Raw genomic sequence first — 19,643 nt, 5'->3', positions numbered from 1 at the left:
CCAAATCAGGCGACTCAATATAAAAATTTCTAAAATTATCTTCCTTAGACCCAAACTGAAAGTAAATCTCTACAACTTGATTTAAATGAATTTAAAATGTAAAAGCCAAGATGATGGGTTGTATAAGTAATCAGCCCCTTTGGTATAATACCTGTAAATTGACAGTTTTCTTCAGACAATTAAGGGGATGGATACATGAACATTTCCAAGTCACTGAATATGTCTTGAACTTCCTTTACATCAGTGGTACAGAGGAGGGTTTTCTTTCACCAAAACATTAAATCTAGGCTTGCATCTCAGATGAAATGATGGTTCTTGGTCCAGTGAGACATGGGCATCAATTTGACCGGTTAACTCTTAGCCTAGGCTCATGTGTCATACATCACACTGATAAAGTGAGGAACCTTGGGGTAGTTTTTGATCCTACATTGTCCTTTGACCTCAACATTAGAAATATTATGAGGACTGCTTTCTTCTACCTGCAAAATATATCGAAGATTCGTCCCATCCTGTCTATGGCTGATGCTGAGACCCTGATCCATGCGTTTATCTCTTCTAGATTGGACTACTGCACTGTTCTATTTTCTGGTTTACCGCAGTCCAGCATTAGGGCTCTCCAATTGGTTCAAAATGCTGCAGCCAGATTTTTGGCACAAAGCAGAAAGTTCAACCACATTATACCAATTTTGGCATCCCTGCACTGGCTTCCTGTCCCAGTGAGATCAGATTTTAAGGTTCTGCTACGAGTCTATAAAATTGTTCACGGACTGTTACCTCCCTACCTAGCTGACCTAATTAAACCTTACATACCGGCCCAGGCTTTGCGTTCTCAGGGTGCAGGACTATTTTGTGTCCCTAGGGTAAATAAAAAGTCTGCGGGTCATAGAGCTTTCTCTTATTGTGCACCTGTTCAGTGAAATTATCTCCCCGCGTCAGATTCTGTAGAGATTTTCAAGTCCAGACTTAAGACTCACTTATTTCCCCTTTCATATGGCTAGCATACTGACATAATATAGTTCTGCGCTTTTTATTCTTTTAATTCATTTTATTAGGAAACAGAGCGTGCCACGACCTCAACTTTACCTAAATTCTGGGTCTTCTGTTGTGTGGGCCGCCAAAAGAGGAGTTACTGCTGGCCCACCATCAGAGGGCGCCCTGCCTGAAGTGCGGGCTTCAGGCACGAGAGGGCGCCGCCGCCACGGACACAGCCGGGGGTGACAACTGTCACCCATTACCTCATGACAGCTGTCACCCATTACCTCATGACAGCTGTCACCCATCTACACTTCATCATTCCACTCCATAAAAACCGGACGCCATCTCCACCTCGTTGCCGAGATATCATCTACCTGTGAAGGTAATATCCTCAGCCAGAATCTAACTGTGTCTTAGTCTGAATTCATTTTGCAGCTGCTTTCCTGTGGAGTGCCTTATCAGTGAGGTTGGCGTAATCAGCGACGGCTTCGCTTCTCACCCCAACCAGATAAGTGTTTAAGACAGGAGCTGCACGAGTGTGTGTGAGAGGTGGAGGTGGATTCTCCACTATTGTTGTTACTGGGTGTGCACGCACCCACATCTTATTGTTTTTGCTCCTCACCAGCAGTACCAGATCCGACATTCGGAGACGGTGGCCACCTGGGGACTCGGGACTTGGCGGCTCCAGTATTCTCCAGGTTCGGTGGCGGAGGAAATCGTGTGGTTCCGGTTCTTCTCAGGACAGACGTCTTCTATCCTCGAGCCTGCCCAAACGTCACCTTTGTGGATTGACTGTTTTCACAAATTCTGTGATCCGCTGTGTTTTGGTTGTGCTCTTTCACAACAGTAAAGTGTTCATATTCGACTCTTTCATTGTCCGTTCATTTACCCCCCCTGTTGTGGGTCCGTGTCACTACACCTTCCCAACATCTCTCTGTTTAAGATGCAGCTCCACCCAGAGATGGGTGTGGTATTTGTGCTGGCGACCCTCCTGTCCTGTGAACCAACAGCATTTCTTGTGTCTGTAGCCTGGCCTAAGCAGTCTTGTCTGCTTGAGGTTTCTTCCTCAGAGGGAGTTTTTCCTTACCACTGCTGCTCTGGGGGTTAGTAAGGTTCGACCTTACTTGCGTGAGGCGCCTCGAGGCAACTCTGTTGTGATTTGGCGCTATATAAATGAAAATAAATTGAATACTTTCTGGCAAATTGTAGCTGAACTTTCAGTTGTTTTTAATAAAAACCCTCCTCTATACCACTTCATCATGAAGCTGTATAACTGGGGATACAAAATGCAAAACATGCACTATGCACAATTTCTCCAACCACAGCCACAGCAGCCTGTAACTTCTTCTGGGCTATCTGGGTGTCTTGGTGGCTTTCCTCACTCTTCTCCTTCTTGCACAGTCACTCAGTTTTGAGAACTGTCTAGTCCACAGAGATTTACCATAGAGTGCCATACTGTTTGTATTTCTTCGTAACTGATGTAAATAAAGTTCAGGACATATTCAGTGACTTGGAATTGTTCATGTATCCATCCACTGACTGGTCAAAAGAAAACTGGCAATTAAACTGATTATTTACTTATGCAGCCCATTGTCTTGGCTTTTTATATTTTTAATTAATTTGTATGAAGTTGTAGAAATTTACTTTCAGTTTGAGTCTAAGGAAGATAATTTTAGAAATTTTTATATTGAGAAGCCTGATTTACTTTTTGTATTTGAAACACCATAAACAAATTAAAATGCGTGAAATATCAAGGGGTTGAATTGAAAACCACTGTATAAAGTTAAACTCTTCAAGAGTTTAAGAGAATTTTGTAAATTCATTCAAGAATATTTTTCTTTGCAAATGTCATAATGCACATGATGTCAGGCTTGGCGGATTTGTGACTCAAACAGGGTAGGACACAAATGGAAACTCACAAGCAGATGCAATAAGAAAAAAGGTTTCATGTTGAAAAACAAGCAGAGATTCAGTATACAGGAGGGTCAAGCAGTGAGGTGGAGGTAGCAGACATTCGAGAGGCTGAGGCATGGTCCAAAAACAAGAAGAGGTCAAGCATACATGGCGTGGTGAAGTTTCAGTGGTAGAGACAAAATCAAGGTCAAAATCAGGCAGAGTCAAAATACAGACAGGCAGGCAGGCAGCAGAACAAGGCAAAAACAGGACTGTGGAACACAAGGCTAGAACGTGAATGTAATTCAACGAATGAGCAGTGAGGAGACAAACACAAAGGGCTTAAATAGAACAGGTGGTGATTAGGGAAAATAAGACACAGGTGTGGAGAACATTCAGGAAGTGGGCGTGGTCAGATGAATCAAAGATGAGGGAAGCTGGTGCAAGATAGTGCAGTGAGACAAAGCAGACAGAATTAGAATGAAGGTGAGTGAAGCTGGTGCAAGATAGTGCAGTTTGACAAACAAAGTGAACAGGATCTGATAAAAAGATGAACCTAAAACCACAGTGATCAAAATAAAATACTAAACCCAAAGACAAACAAAACCCAAGGTCTAATAAATAAGAAATAAAATAAAGAATCCCAACAAAATGAACAAATAATTAACCAGAAAACAGATATAATAACTGAAAATGAAAAAAAAAACCACAGGTTAAGACTAAACTAAAATGGAACTCGTGTGGCGAAAGTAAAATAAACAGTTAATTCAACATATGACAAAAGTAAAACAAACAGGTGATACAACTAATGATTACACAATGGAAACAAAAAACAAAAGGTGGACAGAAACAAGGATGAAATTGGACACATAGCCAAAGTATGATAAACAGAAAATATATGATAAACAGAAAGCAAAACCAGTGACTAAAGAAACACAAACAGATTATCAAATGCTGAAGATCAGAGTGGGAGGCATGGATACCAATATGAGACAAAATATATAACAGGAGAACCCGAACGGGCAGGATCATGAAACATGATCGATAAGTCCATTTTCGGATATCTCCATAAGATAGCAATTATCATTCTACAAGCACCTTCATTTACTAATAGCAAGGAGGAGCAAAGAGGAGGTAGTCAGACTGCAGTGGAAAAATTTTCTTTGCTATTTTTATTTTTTATTCAACATTATTTTTTATTTACGTGAGATAAATAAGCAACATATGCACCAATGCATGCATATACCCTGTACTAAATCTGACAATGATTTGATATGCATGCACATTCCTGAATTATCCAGCAGATGGGAGTGTTCAGCAGGTGGCATACCGAGAGAGCTATAACCCTTTACATTAGCAACACAGAATTGGATTTTTGATTCTTCTGGTGCAGCAAACTTAACCATTGTCTAATCATTTCACCCTCATTATGTGCTCTTTTAATTTTCCAAGTTACAAGCTGATACCGTTTATTGTTTTTGAGTTATTGCCTAGAATAACTACCTGGGATAGATCATAGATGAATCCTCACTCACTCACCAACATATCTACATTTTACCTGTTACCAGTGCTGGGAAGAAAATCAGCTTACAATCTCCTCCTTTCACTCACCAAAGTTACAATGACAGCTAGGGGTGTAAAGATGCATCGTGATTCATGATATTCATGTTGTGAAGCCTCTCTGATTGCTCTAGTTTTTATTATTAGTAGTAGTATCGGGATACCATGAAAAATCAACAACTGCACAGAAGAAGCAACAACCCCTTGCAGAAAAATCGTAAATTATATGTAAAAGATCCAAATAAGAAGCAGATAACATCAAGGATTACAATTTATGTTTCAGAATACTTTGTTTCTTTAAAGTTAAATCACCACATATTACTTTCTACATAATTAGTGGGAACAGTGATGTAATTATGTGTTGTGATATGTATCCTATTGTGGAGAACAGAACAGACGATATTACTAAAAGTACTATAACTCAGATGATATTACTGGAAGTAGTATAACTCAGTGTGCTGGAGCAGTAAAAGGCCACCTCACTGGATTTCCTGCTGTATATATATTAATAGTCAAGTGGACTCTGTGTGCATGTATGTGGGTGCGTGCATACATGCGTGTGTGTAGAACGTGGATCACAGACAAACTGGGGAAAGCTGACATTTGCTGTTTGGTATGCTTATGTATTTTGGGTCAAGGATGCACGCAGACAAAACGGAATGTTGATAGGACAAATATTTTTGGAGAAACTACAGATATTCGCTAACAACACTGAACAATGGATGTTAACAATGACATTCTGGACTCACAAGCCATTCCAGCAGGGGGCAATAAATCATCTATACATTGAAAACAAAGTGGCGTCTGTGTACATGCATGCCTGCATGATTTTATTTAGTAAATTCAATGTAAGTACATAATATGAGCAAAGGGCTGCGTAGCAGCATGAAGTTTGCTCATGGTACACTAAGTCCTAAACAGGAAGTGCCAAATTTTGAGTCCGCAGTGAAGCAGGAAATGTCAAATGTTGACCACGTCCTGGATGCGAATTTGTAAAATGTAAGACGGTAGAGGAAGGTGTCTACCATGATTGGCTATTTGATTTGGCCATAAAACGTCATCTTACGTTCAGTAACAGTTGTTGTCTTGTTTATCCATCGATTTGTGTCGATCGTAACAGTGTGATAAATGTGTGTCGTTATATTTATATTCCAAGTTCACATTTTCATAGCCTGTTTAAAGCGTGTTTAGATTAGTCTTAGCTTTTTGGGGTAGTTTTGTGATGATGAGAATGTGAACTTACAATGTCATCACAATGTTGGATTGTTGTTTACTCTATTGGCTCTCAAGTGTTGAACAGTATCCTATTAAAGCATATGCAGACTTGTGCAATGCCTGGGTCCAAATGTAGGCCTATGTAGTAAAATATTTCCTCCAATCTTAACCCATTTCAACCCATCGGTCACAGTTGTGACAAGATAGTTTTAAGGCTTTAAAAATGTTACTGAATTCATCATTAGTACATGTAGAGCAAAAATGGAGACATGGAAGGGTTTGAATGAAGTATGTGCAATATCAAGTGCGTAGTGGAATTTGTCACATGACCAGAGCTGTTTACATTATAGTGGCACAGACAGAATCAAATTGTTACACCAATTCTCTCAAAGAAAACCTTAGGAAGGTTTGTTAAAACTAAACTTATCGCTAAGATTGGCAAATTTTCCAGAATTTACACTTTTCTCTGTGCAATCATCAAAATATGAACATATCTCACTCAGAAATGCTGCTATGACTTTGTCCAAGCTCAATTCAACACACTCAAATCAAAATCATAAACATACCTTAACATGTCATAATAGCCCAATATTTACACACTTTATTAGCACCACCACTGTCTCACCTTTGCCCCAGTGGACCTTACATACTGCATTTTATATATACTGCACACACTCCCCACACACACCTCATCCACCATTCACCACCGCATTGTACCCACCCCACTCCAGTGGACCAAACACATTGTAATACTACAATTCTGATATATTAAGGCCACCCAGTTGGAGTGGGGGGGGGGGGGGTATGTTTAATATTTTGAAGTAAATACGTAGAACTGATCAAGGACAAACTATTCAAAACATCTCTGGCTGAAATATTATTATTATTAAAAGAGTCATATCTCCTTTAATTCGGGTTGTCTTATATATACATGTTTCTCCTGTTATTTTAGATTAATAAAATGAGCACACAGCAGCTGATTTAAGCTCTGTTTGCTTATTTGAGATGTAAGATGCTGCCCAAGTGTTTCTCAATTTCCCTCAGAAGTATTAGAACTCTTGATATTTCACACACCTTAATTTGTAGTCACATTTTAATTGTTTAATGTCATTTCAAACTATATATATATATATATATATATATATATATATATATATATATATATATATATATATATATATATTCCTTAAACTCAAACTGATAGCAAATCTCTACAACTTGGTATAAATTTAACTAAAAATATAAAATACAGCTTCCTGATGGCGTGGTGTAAGATTTTCTTAAAAAGAAGACCTGAACATTCAGCTAATTTGGCCATATTGTGCAGCCCTACTCTCAACTAGATGAAAGGTTTGAATATGAATTTACATCTACATTTTAAAAAATGCTTAAAGTGGCAGGGGGTTAGGGCTGTAGTTAGGGGGACTTGGGGGGCGAAGCTCCCTAGAAGCTGAAGTTTTTTAGCCATGCTAATGCTCCCCAGAAGCATTTACTGAAAAAAGTCTGAAAGCCCAAAATGAGATGGTGACGCCTTTTTTCAAGGCATGTGAGACGCAAATAAAGAAAATGCTTAAAATGGCAGTGGGTCAAGAGGGCTGTAGGTGGGGGATCTGGTCTTTGCCCCCCAGAAGCTGAAGTTCTTTAGCTATGCTAATGCTCCTGAGAAGCATTTACTAGAAAAAAAAATGTCTGAAGGGCCTAAATTACGTACATGGTGAGGACTTTTGCCAGGCATGTGAGATGCAAATAAAGGAAATGCTTAACATGGGGGGGGGGGGGGTTAAAAGGGCTGTAGTTGGGGGGGTCTGGTCTTTGCACCCCAGAAGCTGAAGTTCTTTAGCCATGCTAATGCTCCCGAGAAGCATTTACTAGAAAAAAAAGTCTGAAGAACCTAAATTACATGGAGGACTTTTTCCAGCCACGTGAGATGCGAATAAAGGAAATGCTTAAAATGGGGGGGGGGGGGGGGGGTTAAGAGGACTGTAGTTGGGGGATCTGGTCTTTGCTCCGCAGAAGCTGAAGTTCTTTAGCCATGCTAATGGTCTCCAGAAGCATTTACTGTATAAAAATCTGAAGGACCTAAATGACATGGTGAGGTGCTGAAGAGCTTCGCTCATCCATGAAAATTCAGTAAGGTATATCTTATATATTATATTCCAATTCTAAGGTGGAACTATGCTTGTATATAAAGGTATATCTAAATATCTAAAAAGGAAGCGTAAAATAGGAGAGTAGAAAAGAGTACAGTAGAGCCACTTAGGTGCCTGGTGTTGAGAACCACGGATGGTAGGTTTGTGACATATAGAGATGAGATGAGAGATGAGATGAGATTTACTGTCATTGTCATTACACGAGTGCAACAACAACTAAATTACGTTTACACTCCAATTGCCTCAGACAAAATACAGCAATTAATCCACAATTATTACTAGTTTACCATAATAATGGCACAGATCACAATTAAAGACAACATACATTTGTTATGTGCACTAAACTTGAAGCGGTCCGTCATCCGAATTGAGGAAAAGTGGGTGAAGGCTGCAGCAGGAGGGGCCCGCGCTGCCCAGCTTGGGGAGTTGAAGGCTGCAGCAGTAAAACCGCGCTGCCTTCGAGGTGGCAGGGAGGAAGCCAGGGTGAGGGGAGTGGAGAGAGAATGCGACCGTTGTTGCCGGAGTCCCAAGCTTTCTTTCACACACACACATATATATATACATACACATATATATATATACATATATATATATATACATATACATATATACATATACATATATATATATATATATATATATATATACATACATATATATATATATATACATACATATATATATATATATACATACATATATATATATATACATACATATATATATATATACATACATATATATATATATACATACATATATATACATATATACCTATATACATACATACATATATATATACATACATATATATATACATACATATATATATATACATACATATACATATATACATACATACATATATACATACATACATATATATATACATACATATATACATACATACATATATATATACATACATATATATACATACATATACATATATACATACATACATATATATATACATACATATATATACATATATATATATATATATATATATATATATATATGTATACGAGGTCTATTAGAAAAGTATCCGACCTTATTATTTTTTTCAAAAACCATATGGATTTGAATCACGTGTGATTACATCAGACATGCTTGAACCCTCGTGGGCATGCAAGAGTTTTTTCACGCCTGTCGGTTACGTCATTCGCCTGTGGGCAATCTTTGAGTGAGGAGTGGCCCACCCTCTCGTCGATTTTTTCATTGTTTAGGAATGGCTCAGAGACTGCTGCTTTGTTTGATCAAATTTTTTTCAAAACCAAGGCACAACTGAGTGGACACCATTTGATAAATTCAGCTGGTTTTCGGTAAAAATTTTAACAGCTGATGAGAGATTTTGGTCTGGTAGTGTCGCCGTAAGGATGGCCCACGGCACCTGACGGCGATCTGCGCTTCGAGGCGGCAGCGTCTCGCCGTTTCAAGTTGAAAACTTCCACATTTCGGGCTCTGTTGACCCAGGAAGTCGTCAGAGAACAGAGAACTTTCAGAAGAAGTCGGCATGAGGAGTTTATTCGGACATTCCATTGTTAACAGACATTTTGTAATGAAAGAACGTGCAGGCAGAGTCGCATGTCGGGCCGGACCCGACCGCGGGGGGTCGTGACAGGAAAAAGACCTCCGTTGGAAACCTTAACGGGCAAGTTGGAACATGCCCAAGCTGTTAAACAATTTCTCAGTTACTCACTTGTTGAAAGTGTTAAAGATTTTGTATATATGTTTATCACTGTTAAACATTTGTACCTTTGTCTTTGTTCTGATAAAAATGTTGTGCTGTTTTACACCTGTCTTAAAGTAACCCTGAGAATGTACTTGTTATTCAACTTTGTTTTAGCATGCTGGGGTCAGTCTGAACTGGGAGTGAAGAGCTGGAGGTTATTTTGACTGTTGTGAATTTATGACCTTGTGCTGTGCGAGTGCTCCAAGCAGATGCAGAACAGATGATAAGTGCAAACCACAAGCACAGAATGTGCAGCCGGTGACAACTTCAACAAACGGCTGGGTCAACAGCAGGGAACAGGACATGCTGACCGCCAACGGTAGACGAAACAAAAGGAAAGAAACTGTTTTTCCACGCAGCTGCACTTATTGACATATGTGTTTGTTTTACGGGAAGAAACTTGTCATGCGCTGTTTTCCCCCCACCCTTAGGACAAGTTTCTCAATGTGGGTAGGGCCTCTCCTAATAAAAAGAGTGAGCGTGCAGCAGTCCACAGTGCTCTCAGTGGTACTACGTGTACGGACTGTCTGCACTCCTCGCGAGCTAAAATTTACATTCTGTCTCACTGGTGTTTCTTGACTCTGTTTGTCTTATCAAGGTTTTAAGAATGTTTGGAGGGAAAAATACCCAACAGAAAGCCATCAAAAGCCGCCTGAATTTTACAAATGGTTTTCAACACGGAGGTGTTTTTCCTGTCGCGGCGCACACAGATTTGCCGAGTCGTCACGGAAACGACTCGGCGAATTTGCGCGCACGGCTTTCATTACAAAATGTCCTTAAACAGTGGAATGTCCGCATAAAGTCCTCATGCCGGCCTCTTCTGAATCTTCTCTGTTCTCTCACGACGTCCTGGGTGAATTAAGCCTTAAATTAGGATGTTTTCAGGTCAAAACAGGCCGATGACGGCGCCTGGAAGCGCTGCACGACGTCCCGCTGCATGGGAAGTCCTTACAGCGACAGAAACACCCCATAATCTCTCATCAGCCGTTAAACTTTTCACCGAAAACCATCTTAATTTCTCGCATAGTGTCTACTCGGATATTCCTCACAGGTCCAGAAAAAATTTTGATAAAGCAACGCGCGCCGTCTCGAGCAGCGTGTGAAACAAAGGAATTCAGCCGAGAGGGCAGGACCACATCTCACTCAAGGCCTGCCCACAGGGAAATGACATCACCGACACGCGTGAAAAAACTCACGCATGCGCACGAGGGTTCAAGCATGATTGGTGTAATCGCACGTCATTCAAATCCATATAGTTAAAAAAAAAATAAAAGGGTCGGTTTATTGTCTAATAGACCTCGTATGTGTGTGTGTATACATATTATAATCGTACATCTGTTAAAAATACATGGATGACAAAAGAAAGTGAAAACACTTATTGCCATTGTGGTCCATTTAAAAATCAAATGAGAAAATAGAAGTAATAATAAAATAACAAAATAATACTGATGATGATGATAATAATAATTATGCGTATATGATAACAAGAACCTAAACAAATTTTATAAATATATTAAGACAGTAAATTATTATTAAAAAATTATGTAATTAACAGGAAATAAAAGGGTTGAGTTCTTCCTCTAAACATTGTAGACATCAAAGGTTGTAAAAACATTCTGAACTTACACCCCATTCCAACTCATTATAGAAACTTTGCATAATTTATTACCACCCTTGAAAAATGTCAGCTACCTATTTCATAAACACTACCCAGTCTAGAGCCTGTGGATCCCCACAGGCAATGCGCTAGTGTTAATTCTGAATGTGATCTGACCAACTTCAAAGAAATTTCCCTGTATGAGTTTCCAAAGAGGTGTGTGACTTGTGGTCTTGATCCTCTGCTATCCTGGATGGTTAAGGAGCTTTGGCATATTTTGGGACTTCATGTTCTAACTGTGGTAAACTAATCACTCACCACTGGGGTGTTCCTTACCATTTTTAAGAATGCTACAAATAAACCTCTGCTTAAAAAGCCCAGTCTGGACTATGAGATTATGGTGAATTACAGATCTGTTTCCAACTTGGCATTTTTATCTAAAATTTTGGACAAAGCGGTCTGGAACCAACTCCTGAAACATTTGCCTGAGAATAATGTGTGTGAACCACTGCAGTCGACTTTCTGGGTACAACATTCTAGTAAAACTGCACTTACAAAAGTGATGAAGGATCTTAGTGCAGCATTTGACATGGCTGATCACAGAATTTTGTCAGATTTGAGAACTCGAGTCGGTTGTTTTGTGGCTGAAGTCCCATTTATTGGGTTGTTTGTAGTGTACTGTCCTCAGCAGTGTGTCCTTCGGATACACCACTGCATAGCATGGGGTTCCTCAGGGGTCAGTGTTTGTAACACTGTAACTACCTCCACCAAAGAAATTGGAAATTGCACCCGTTTATTTGTCTGTTTGCGAACAGCCTAGAGCCCACAATTTTTCATATATTATTATGAAATTTTTACTGAAGCTTTATATCCTGATAGGCAAAAAGTGATTAAATTTTCAAGGTTACAGGTCAAAGGTCAATGTCACAAAAAATCTTGGAAAATGTGAAAAATCCCTCTCTAACATTGAACGAATTTTCAAAAATTCATAGACTGACAACAAAAGATCAAATTTCTTTTATATTTGAGAGCTTTATGTAGGATGGTATCCTTTATCGATTGACAAAGTTTCATCCAGATCTGATCCAGATTACATATTTTGTCGCCATTTAAATTTAACATTGAAAACCTTACTTAATGTATTTTTTACATTATATCTTAATCAAACGTGCCCCAATCACTCTCATATTTGAAAGTGGGGTGTAGATTGGCACTCACAATCACAAATTGTGATCCGGATCTGATCTGAACTGTGAGTTTTGTGGGTATTTGAATTTAACATTGAAAAGCCCATTTGGTGTACATTTTGCATTACATCTCAATCAAATGTGCCTCAGTCACTCTCATTTTCTGTTATGGATTTACCTACACCACCAAAATTGGGTGGAGGTTCCAATTTTATGTCTGTTTGTCTATCTTCCAGTTATCAGTTGGAAACCAAGTGCCAATGCAATGACAAATTGTGCATAGCAAAGATAACCATTGTTCTGTGAAAATTATCTTAAAAAAAAATTTCAGAAACCGAAAAAGTTGAAAAAAAAAAACCTGTCAACACCACAAAAAACTTTGATTCAAGTGCATGAACTAAATACATTCTCCTGACATTTTATCACATCTAATTTAGCTTATGAAAAGCCACTACTAACAGGACTTTGACCTTGAAACGTTTTTTGAAGGCAAAATATATGGAATTGGAAATTAGTGTTGACGGAGGTTTGCACTCTATGAGTGAGGTGCTCTAGTTTTCTTTGTACTTAACAGTCTTAGAAAAGCTCACTTGTAGCTCCAGGAAAAATTTCTAATACTATGTTGATGATTTGCAATTGTATATGTCGATTTTTGGAAGCAATAGATCAAATATCCTCCTGACTACCACACCAACACACACGTTACATTAACTTGTGTTGGTTTTCACATAGAATGAATTAGTCAACCAATCAGTATGAGCGAAGGCTCAGTTTACCCATTATCCCTTTGGGCATCTGTGTGTTAATGTTCAAATATTCAGAATTAGTGCATTATTTTAAAATGAACAGATATGTGTTATAGTTTCACTTTGTACATTGTAAGAGTTGACATTAATGTAGTTATTCTATCTGGATTAATTTGATTTATGAATCAAAACCCTAAGTCAAATATGCTTTCCTTTTCAAGACGTCTGCCTCACGGCTGGACTGCTATGCTAGGGTAGAGGTGAGTTCAGCTCCTTTCACTTACTGCCAACAGGGTTTAGAAATGTTTTTCACCATTACTATGTTAAAAAAAGAAAGAAAATTACAAACGTTATTGGAACTAAATTTATTGGAAGCTAATTGGTTTGCTGATGGTTTTTGAAGTTTGCTGAAAAGCTAATGTTCTAACAAAAAAGTTAGCTTTGCTAATTAGCGATTAGTGGATTAGCAGAACTGTGCCCACCACTAAACAATCTACTGGTTGAGATTCGGCAGTCATGTGCTGTTGATGTTTTTAAGACTTGATTCAAAACACACTTGCCTTGACTGCCTCTTCACTAAGGATGTCTATTTTTAATTTTATTCTCTAAAGTTTTTTATGTATATTTGGTCATAATGTTCTTGCATTTTAATGTTTGCTTATTTACCATTGTATTATTTAATGTTGTGAAGCACTATGTATTTGTTAAAGTACCACACAAACTTATTAATAACTATATGTATATATAATATATACATGAATGAATGAAGCACTTCAGCATCTCACCATGTCATTTAGGTCCTTCAGACTTTTTTTCAATAAATGCATCTGGGGAGCATTGGCATGGCTAAAAACTAGCCTGACAACTAGCCCGGCTATGAAATGGGCCGGATACTGGCCTCCATCTTGGAGTGAGATTTCCCATGCCTAAACGACCAATAGGAGAGTAGCACTCGCACCACACCCCCAAAACTGCCCAAAGTGAGGCTGACCAACGCTGACATCGGTGTCTCGGCCACCAGCCAATCACAGGCTAGGAGAGAGAGGCCAGTATCTGGCCCAATTCAGGGCCGGTTGTCAGGCCAGGCTAAAAACCTTCAGCTTCTGGGGCGCTTTACCTCCAGACCCCCCAACTATGGCCCTCTTAACTCCCCGCCATTTTAAGCATTTTTCTTTATTTGCCTCACACATGCCTGGCAAAGTCCTCACCATTTCATTTACATCCTTCAGACTTTATTTTCAGTTAATCCTTCTGGGTAGCATTAGCATGGTTAAACCTCTTCAGCTTCTGTGGGCTCAAAATTTGGCACTTCCTGTTTCAGTGTCAACTTACCACTGAATTCCTGTGAGATCCCACGAGATCTCCTCTATTGTCAATCCAAGAAGTGTCGATCCAGGAAGTGTTCAACATTTGACATTTCCTTTTTCACTCTGAGCTTAACATTTGGCACTTCCTGTTTCAGTGTCAAGCTGCCACTGAATTCTTGCAAGATCCAATGAGATCTCATCTATTGTCAATCCAGGAAGTGTCGATTCAGGAAGTGTTCAACATTTGGCATTTCCCGTTTCACTGTGGACTCAAAATTGGCCCTTGCTGTTTGTGACATAGTGTACTATGAGCGAGCTTTGTGCCGATGGTGATCGCTTTACTCATAATAATAATAATTTCAAGCTATTCACCATGCTAATATGCATATGTCGCGGACATGAATGAGCGAAGCTCGTCAGCATCTCACCATGTCATTTAGGTCCTTCAGACTTTATTTTGATTATTATTTTGATGATATTTTCAGCTGAGCTCTGCGGCTCCAATTACCGAGATGTGCTGCGCTGCGGATTTTGCAGCAAGAAGTCTGTCCTTGCGAGCAACAGGTGTCAGGGCACGCACTGCATTAAAACGGCGAGCGTAGTCTCTGGACTTGTGCCAAGTTGGCTGCAACTCCATTCAGTAGACAGAGAGGTGATGCTGGCTGCACAGCAGACACGGGGGTGTGAGTGCCGCGGCGGAATTTAACGAGCGCATGCACTCGGTAAGCGTATCGGGGGCAGTGAGAGCGAGGCGTCGGGGAATAATGTCGCCCGCTGTCGATGCCGCCACTGATCTGATCCCCGGATCTGAGCAAGCAGAGCTGTATCTCACATTCATTGCAGCTTACTTTTGGATGTTGAAACCAGGATGTGTATAACGGTAACATTACTAAGAGATAAAATCAATTTCAATGCGGGATCGGACTGAAGGCGGGAACGCGTCGTCTTGTCACCGATGTCATGGAAATGATCCGGATGTACAAACTGTTTTCACAGAGGGCTAAATGTTAGCTGCAAATTTGTCATTTTTAAACGAATATTTCTCCGCTGAATTACAAATTTGGGCTTACAGATTTACTTTACTGCATTCACAAGGGTCTTATAAATACATATCAGCTATTTCTTTTCTGAAATCTGACCACATTTATTTCAATGCAGGTCTCCTTTAAGCATTTTTTTAAATGTAGATGTAAATTATTATTCAAAGTTTTCAGCTAGTTGACAGTAGGGCTGTACAATATGGCCAAATTATCGTATCTCAATATTGTCATATAAACTGTCATGTAAACGTCGTTTATATACATACTGTCCATTTTCTTGAGCCGCTTAGGTGGGTAGGGAGAGTTCTCATGGGATAAAAAAGCTTTTCAACCTACCATCCCTCATTCTCAAGACCAGGCAACTAAGTGGCTCTACTCTCTTGCTCTCTTTTTTTTTTTTAAAGATATTTAGGTGTACCTTAGTAAACACTAGTAGAGTTCCACCTTAGATTTGGAAAGTATAATAGAAGCTATACCTTACTGAATTTTCATATCAATATTATATACGATATGACCATGATTTGACACAAAGTGCAGCAACAGTGAAAATTAAACATTCTTAAACAAAACAGTAATAATACACACTCATTGTGCACTCATCATAAGGTTAGGATACTGTGCCCTCCAAAAGCATTGGAACACTTGGAATTTCACACATTTTAACTTGTTTATACCATTTTACATACAAGAAAAATAAAGAATAAAAATTTCTAAAATTATCTTCCTCAAACTCAAACTGAAAGCAAATCTCTAAAACTTGATAAAACCTGTAAACAATAATCAGTTTTATTGCCAGTTTTCTTTAGACAAGTCAGGGGATGGAAACATGATAAGTGATAAGAATGATAAATGATAAGAATGGTAACAAAGTCAGTTTCAGTTTGTACAGGGGTCAAAAGTTAAAGTTGTTCCATTAATTTTGCTCCAGCTGTATTTGTGCTGAATTTGATGCTTGTATCACCATTTTTTAGGATTGTTTCAGCTATCTGCTGCACTAATAAGCCAACACGAACCAGCTGTTTTCTGTTAGTTTAAACATGTTTGCACTCTTAAACAGCTAACAGACAGGCATGGCAACCTGATTAAAGGAGAAATGCTGCTTTTAACAACCTGGACCTCATTTCTGTCGTATAATACGACTGTTTACTCACCAGTATAAGTTTGGTGTGATTAGAAGACCATAGTTCAAACGACGTGTTCAGTTCAAATCTGAAGCAAACATTTTTCTTTTTCTTCTAAGGTGGATTAGAACTTTTTGTGCTACACACCACAAACTACTGGACAGGAGGAACCTAGCAGTCAGTGTGACTCACTGATTGGAAATGCAGCTCTTTCAACCAGATGTGTGGTGCTGTGACATGTCAATCATCTGTGTCCAATCAGATTTCAGAGCAGTCCAGTGAAACCCCGGCCTCCACTCTAGCTCCACCCATGCCAGGAAGTGTTCAACATTTCCTGTTTCACTGTGACTGAGAATTCGGCACTTCCTGTTGAATGTGCGAGCTTGCCACTGAGTTCCTGCGAGATTCCATGGGATCTTGTCTGTCAATCCAGGAAGTGTTTGACATCTGAACATTTCCTGTTTTACTGTGGACTTGAATTTTGGCACTTCCTGTTTAGGACGCCCTGTACCATGAGTGAGCTTAGCGCCGCTGCACAACGTTTCGCTTATATAAAGCGAATGCATTCATCCATCCATTTTCTATATCCGCTTAATACAACTAATGGTGACAGGGGGCTGGAGCCTATCCCAGCAGTCATAGGGCATGAGGCGGAGTACACCCTGGACAGGACGCCAGTCTGTTGCAGGGCCACATATAGACAGAAAATCACATTCACACCCGCACACACACCTATAGAACCCACACAAACATGGGGAGAACATGCAAACTCCACCCAGAAAGGAAGCAATCCCATGACCTTGTTCCGGTGAGGCATCAGTGCTAACCACTAATCCACTGTGCCACCTGCTATAAAGCAATTATACGAAATAAATTAACAAATAAATAAAATAGACAGTTGTGACACTTGTGCAAGCTTTAGTTGGTAATGTGAAAATCTTGTCCTTGACTGGGTATTTGGAATACCATGGTGCACACGGTAGGTGGCAGTATATGGATATCAACCAGAAATACTCTAATGTCAGAGCTGAAGGACGTGTTAGACAGAAATCTGCCCGTGAAGTTGTATTACTTACTGACAGGAGGTTATTGCTCAGTGACTCATCATCCAGATTGTTTTTGCTCAGGTCCAGTGTTTTCAGGTTTGGGATACCAGAGAACGCTTGTGGGGAGAGATGTCTGATGTTGTTCTCTTCAAACATAGATAAATACATTTGCAGTATTCATATATGGAGTTTAACATTTGTATAACACACTGTATTGATAATACATCATGATTCCATATAGTCTAAAAATATTTTATCCACAGATCTCTGAGTTATAAACATTAACATTCTGGTTATGGTGCAGCTCCCCGAGAGAGAACCTGTGCACCTTTATGCCTAAGTTGCTGCATAATTGTTAATTATTTAAATTTTCCAATGCTTCAAAAAGAATCAGTCATAAGTTAACTCACGTTCTTTGTTCTCCTACGCACCCAGAACATATCAGATGCAGTCACAGTCTGAGAAATCCATCAGAGCAATGGAAAACTAAAACAGGCTATGCAAATATTTCAGGAGCTAAACCATTATTTTTGTTTCCGCTGGAGACTCATCTGTCCTGTCAGCTTTCCAAGTAGCGTTTTCAGTTTTCCTGCTAAAATATTAATATTTGTAGCAGTCCTTGCAGGCAATACACATGGCCATGTGCTTCACTGCATGCTTGGAAATTTTTAAAAAGTAGATTTTCTACTCATTGAAGTAAGTCTTTAAAGAAAACAGTCAGATATCAGTACATCGCACAATAACTACTAGTTCATTTCTGTTGTGATATCAGAGAAAATAACTGATTCAGGTGGGAGGATGATTCAAGCACATGAACTCCTCTCATCGTTAAAATGGACCACAAACAATCATTTTATTTTACAAATGTTTCGTTTCATGATGTGTTTCATTAACTTTTATTTTACATGTGGTTGAAGTCAGAGAGAATAAACGTTTGTCAGGTTATACATATATTCATCCAAATTTCATTCAGTCACAGGTGACGTGGTCATTTTTGTGCATCAAGTTTGATATGAGTTACATTTTTTATTATTTTTCCTGAAACATTTGGCCAAATAATTAATTTACAATGCTCTGCTCTTTAATTCATAGGATGTGACATAAGAGAGTTTCTTCTTTAAATACAACCCCTAATCAGAAGATGCTGGGGCGATATGGAAAATGCAAATAAAAACAAAATAAAATGCAGTGAGCCTTACATTTACTTTGACTTTGAGTTCTGTGTTATTGGAGACAGTATTAACCCAAGATATGTTTTGTGTGATCAGCTTTTGTATCCATTTCTGCATTTAAGGCCTGCAACACATTCCAAAAAAAAAAAAAAGCTGGGATGGTGGCAGTTTATTCAAAATATAAGGATTAAATCATCACTTAATTTTTGGGAACTGCCGACTTGACACAGATTTGCCATACAGTACCATACTGGTTTTATCTCTTAATTATTGATGTAAATAAAATCCAAGACATATTCAGTGACTTGGAAATGTTCATGTATCCATCCTTTGGCTTGTCTTGAGAAAACTGTCTGTAAAGGTTATGATTATAACCATTATATCCTTATATTTAAAATAAACAGCCCCCGTCACAATTTTTTTTTTTCTTTTTTTTTTTTGGAAAGTGTTGCCAATCTTAAATGCAGGAATGGATGACAGCACAAAACATGAAATATCTTGGGTTCACACTCTCTGTACAGAAAAAAATATTCTGTGAATGATAAGAGTGACAGGATGTATAAATATGAAAGAATTAGCATATATATATATATATATATATATATATATATATATATATATATATATATATATATATATATATATATATATAATAGCCAAATTGGCTCTGTGTGCGTACATGCGTGCGTGTGTATGGCTTCGATCACAGTGAAACAGTGGAGAGCTGACATTTGCCGTTTGGCTTGCTTATGTATTTTGGGTCAAGGATGAACACTGTGAAAACAGAGAGTTGACAGGACAATTTTTTTTTAATTGGCAATTTTAGCTAACCAGTAAACAATGGGCATTGTGCTGCAATGTACCATGGGAGTTGAGGGTTTTGGGGTTTTAAATGTTGC

The 19,643-nt window shown here is 38.8% G+C and overlaps 1 protein-coding gene across 1 annotated transcript in view; it reads right to left on the bottom strand.

The window, feature by feature from the left end:
- si:dkey-32e6.6 (extracellular matrix protein 2) overlaps positions 1–19,643 on the bottom strand; it is a 49,496-nt gene that overhangs the window by 21,880 nt on the left and 7,973 nt on the right. The window contains exon 5 of the mRNA XM_034172537.1: positions 17,603–17,718. Coding sequence (XP_034028428.1) covers positions 17,603–17,718 — 116 coding nt within the window. The remainder of the gene's footprint in view (positions 1–17,602; positions 17,719–19,643) is intronic.

The sequence above is a fragment of the Thalassophryne amazonica genome, chromosome 6 (genome assembly GCF_902500255.1).
Source record: "Thalassophryne amazonica chromosome 6, fThaAma1.1, whole genome shotgun sequence".
NCBI classification, from domain to species: Eukaryota; Metazoa; Chordata; class Actinopteri; order Batrachoidiformes; family Batrachoididae; genus Thalassophryne; species Thalassophryne amazonica.
The sequence above is the reverse complement of the archived record's forward strand: the minus strand, read 5'-3'. Positions and strand labels throughout refer to the sequence as shown.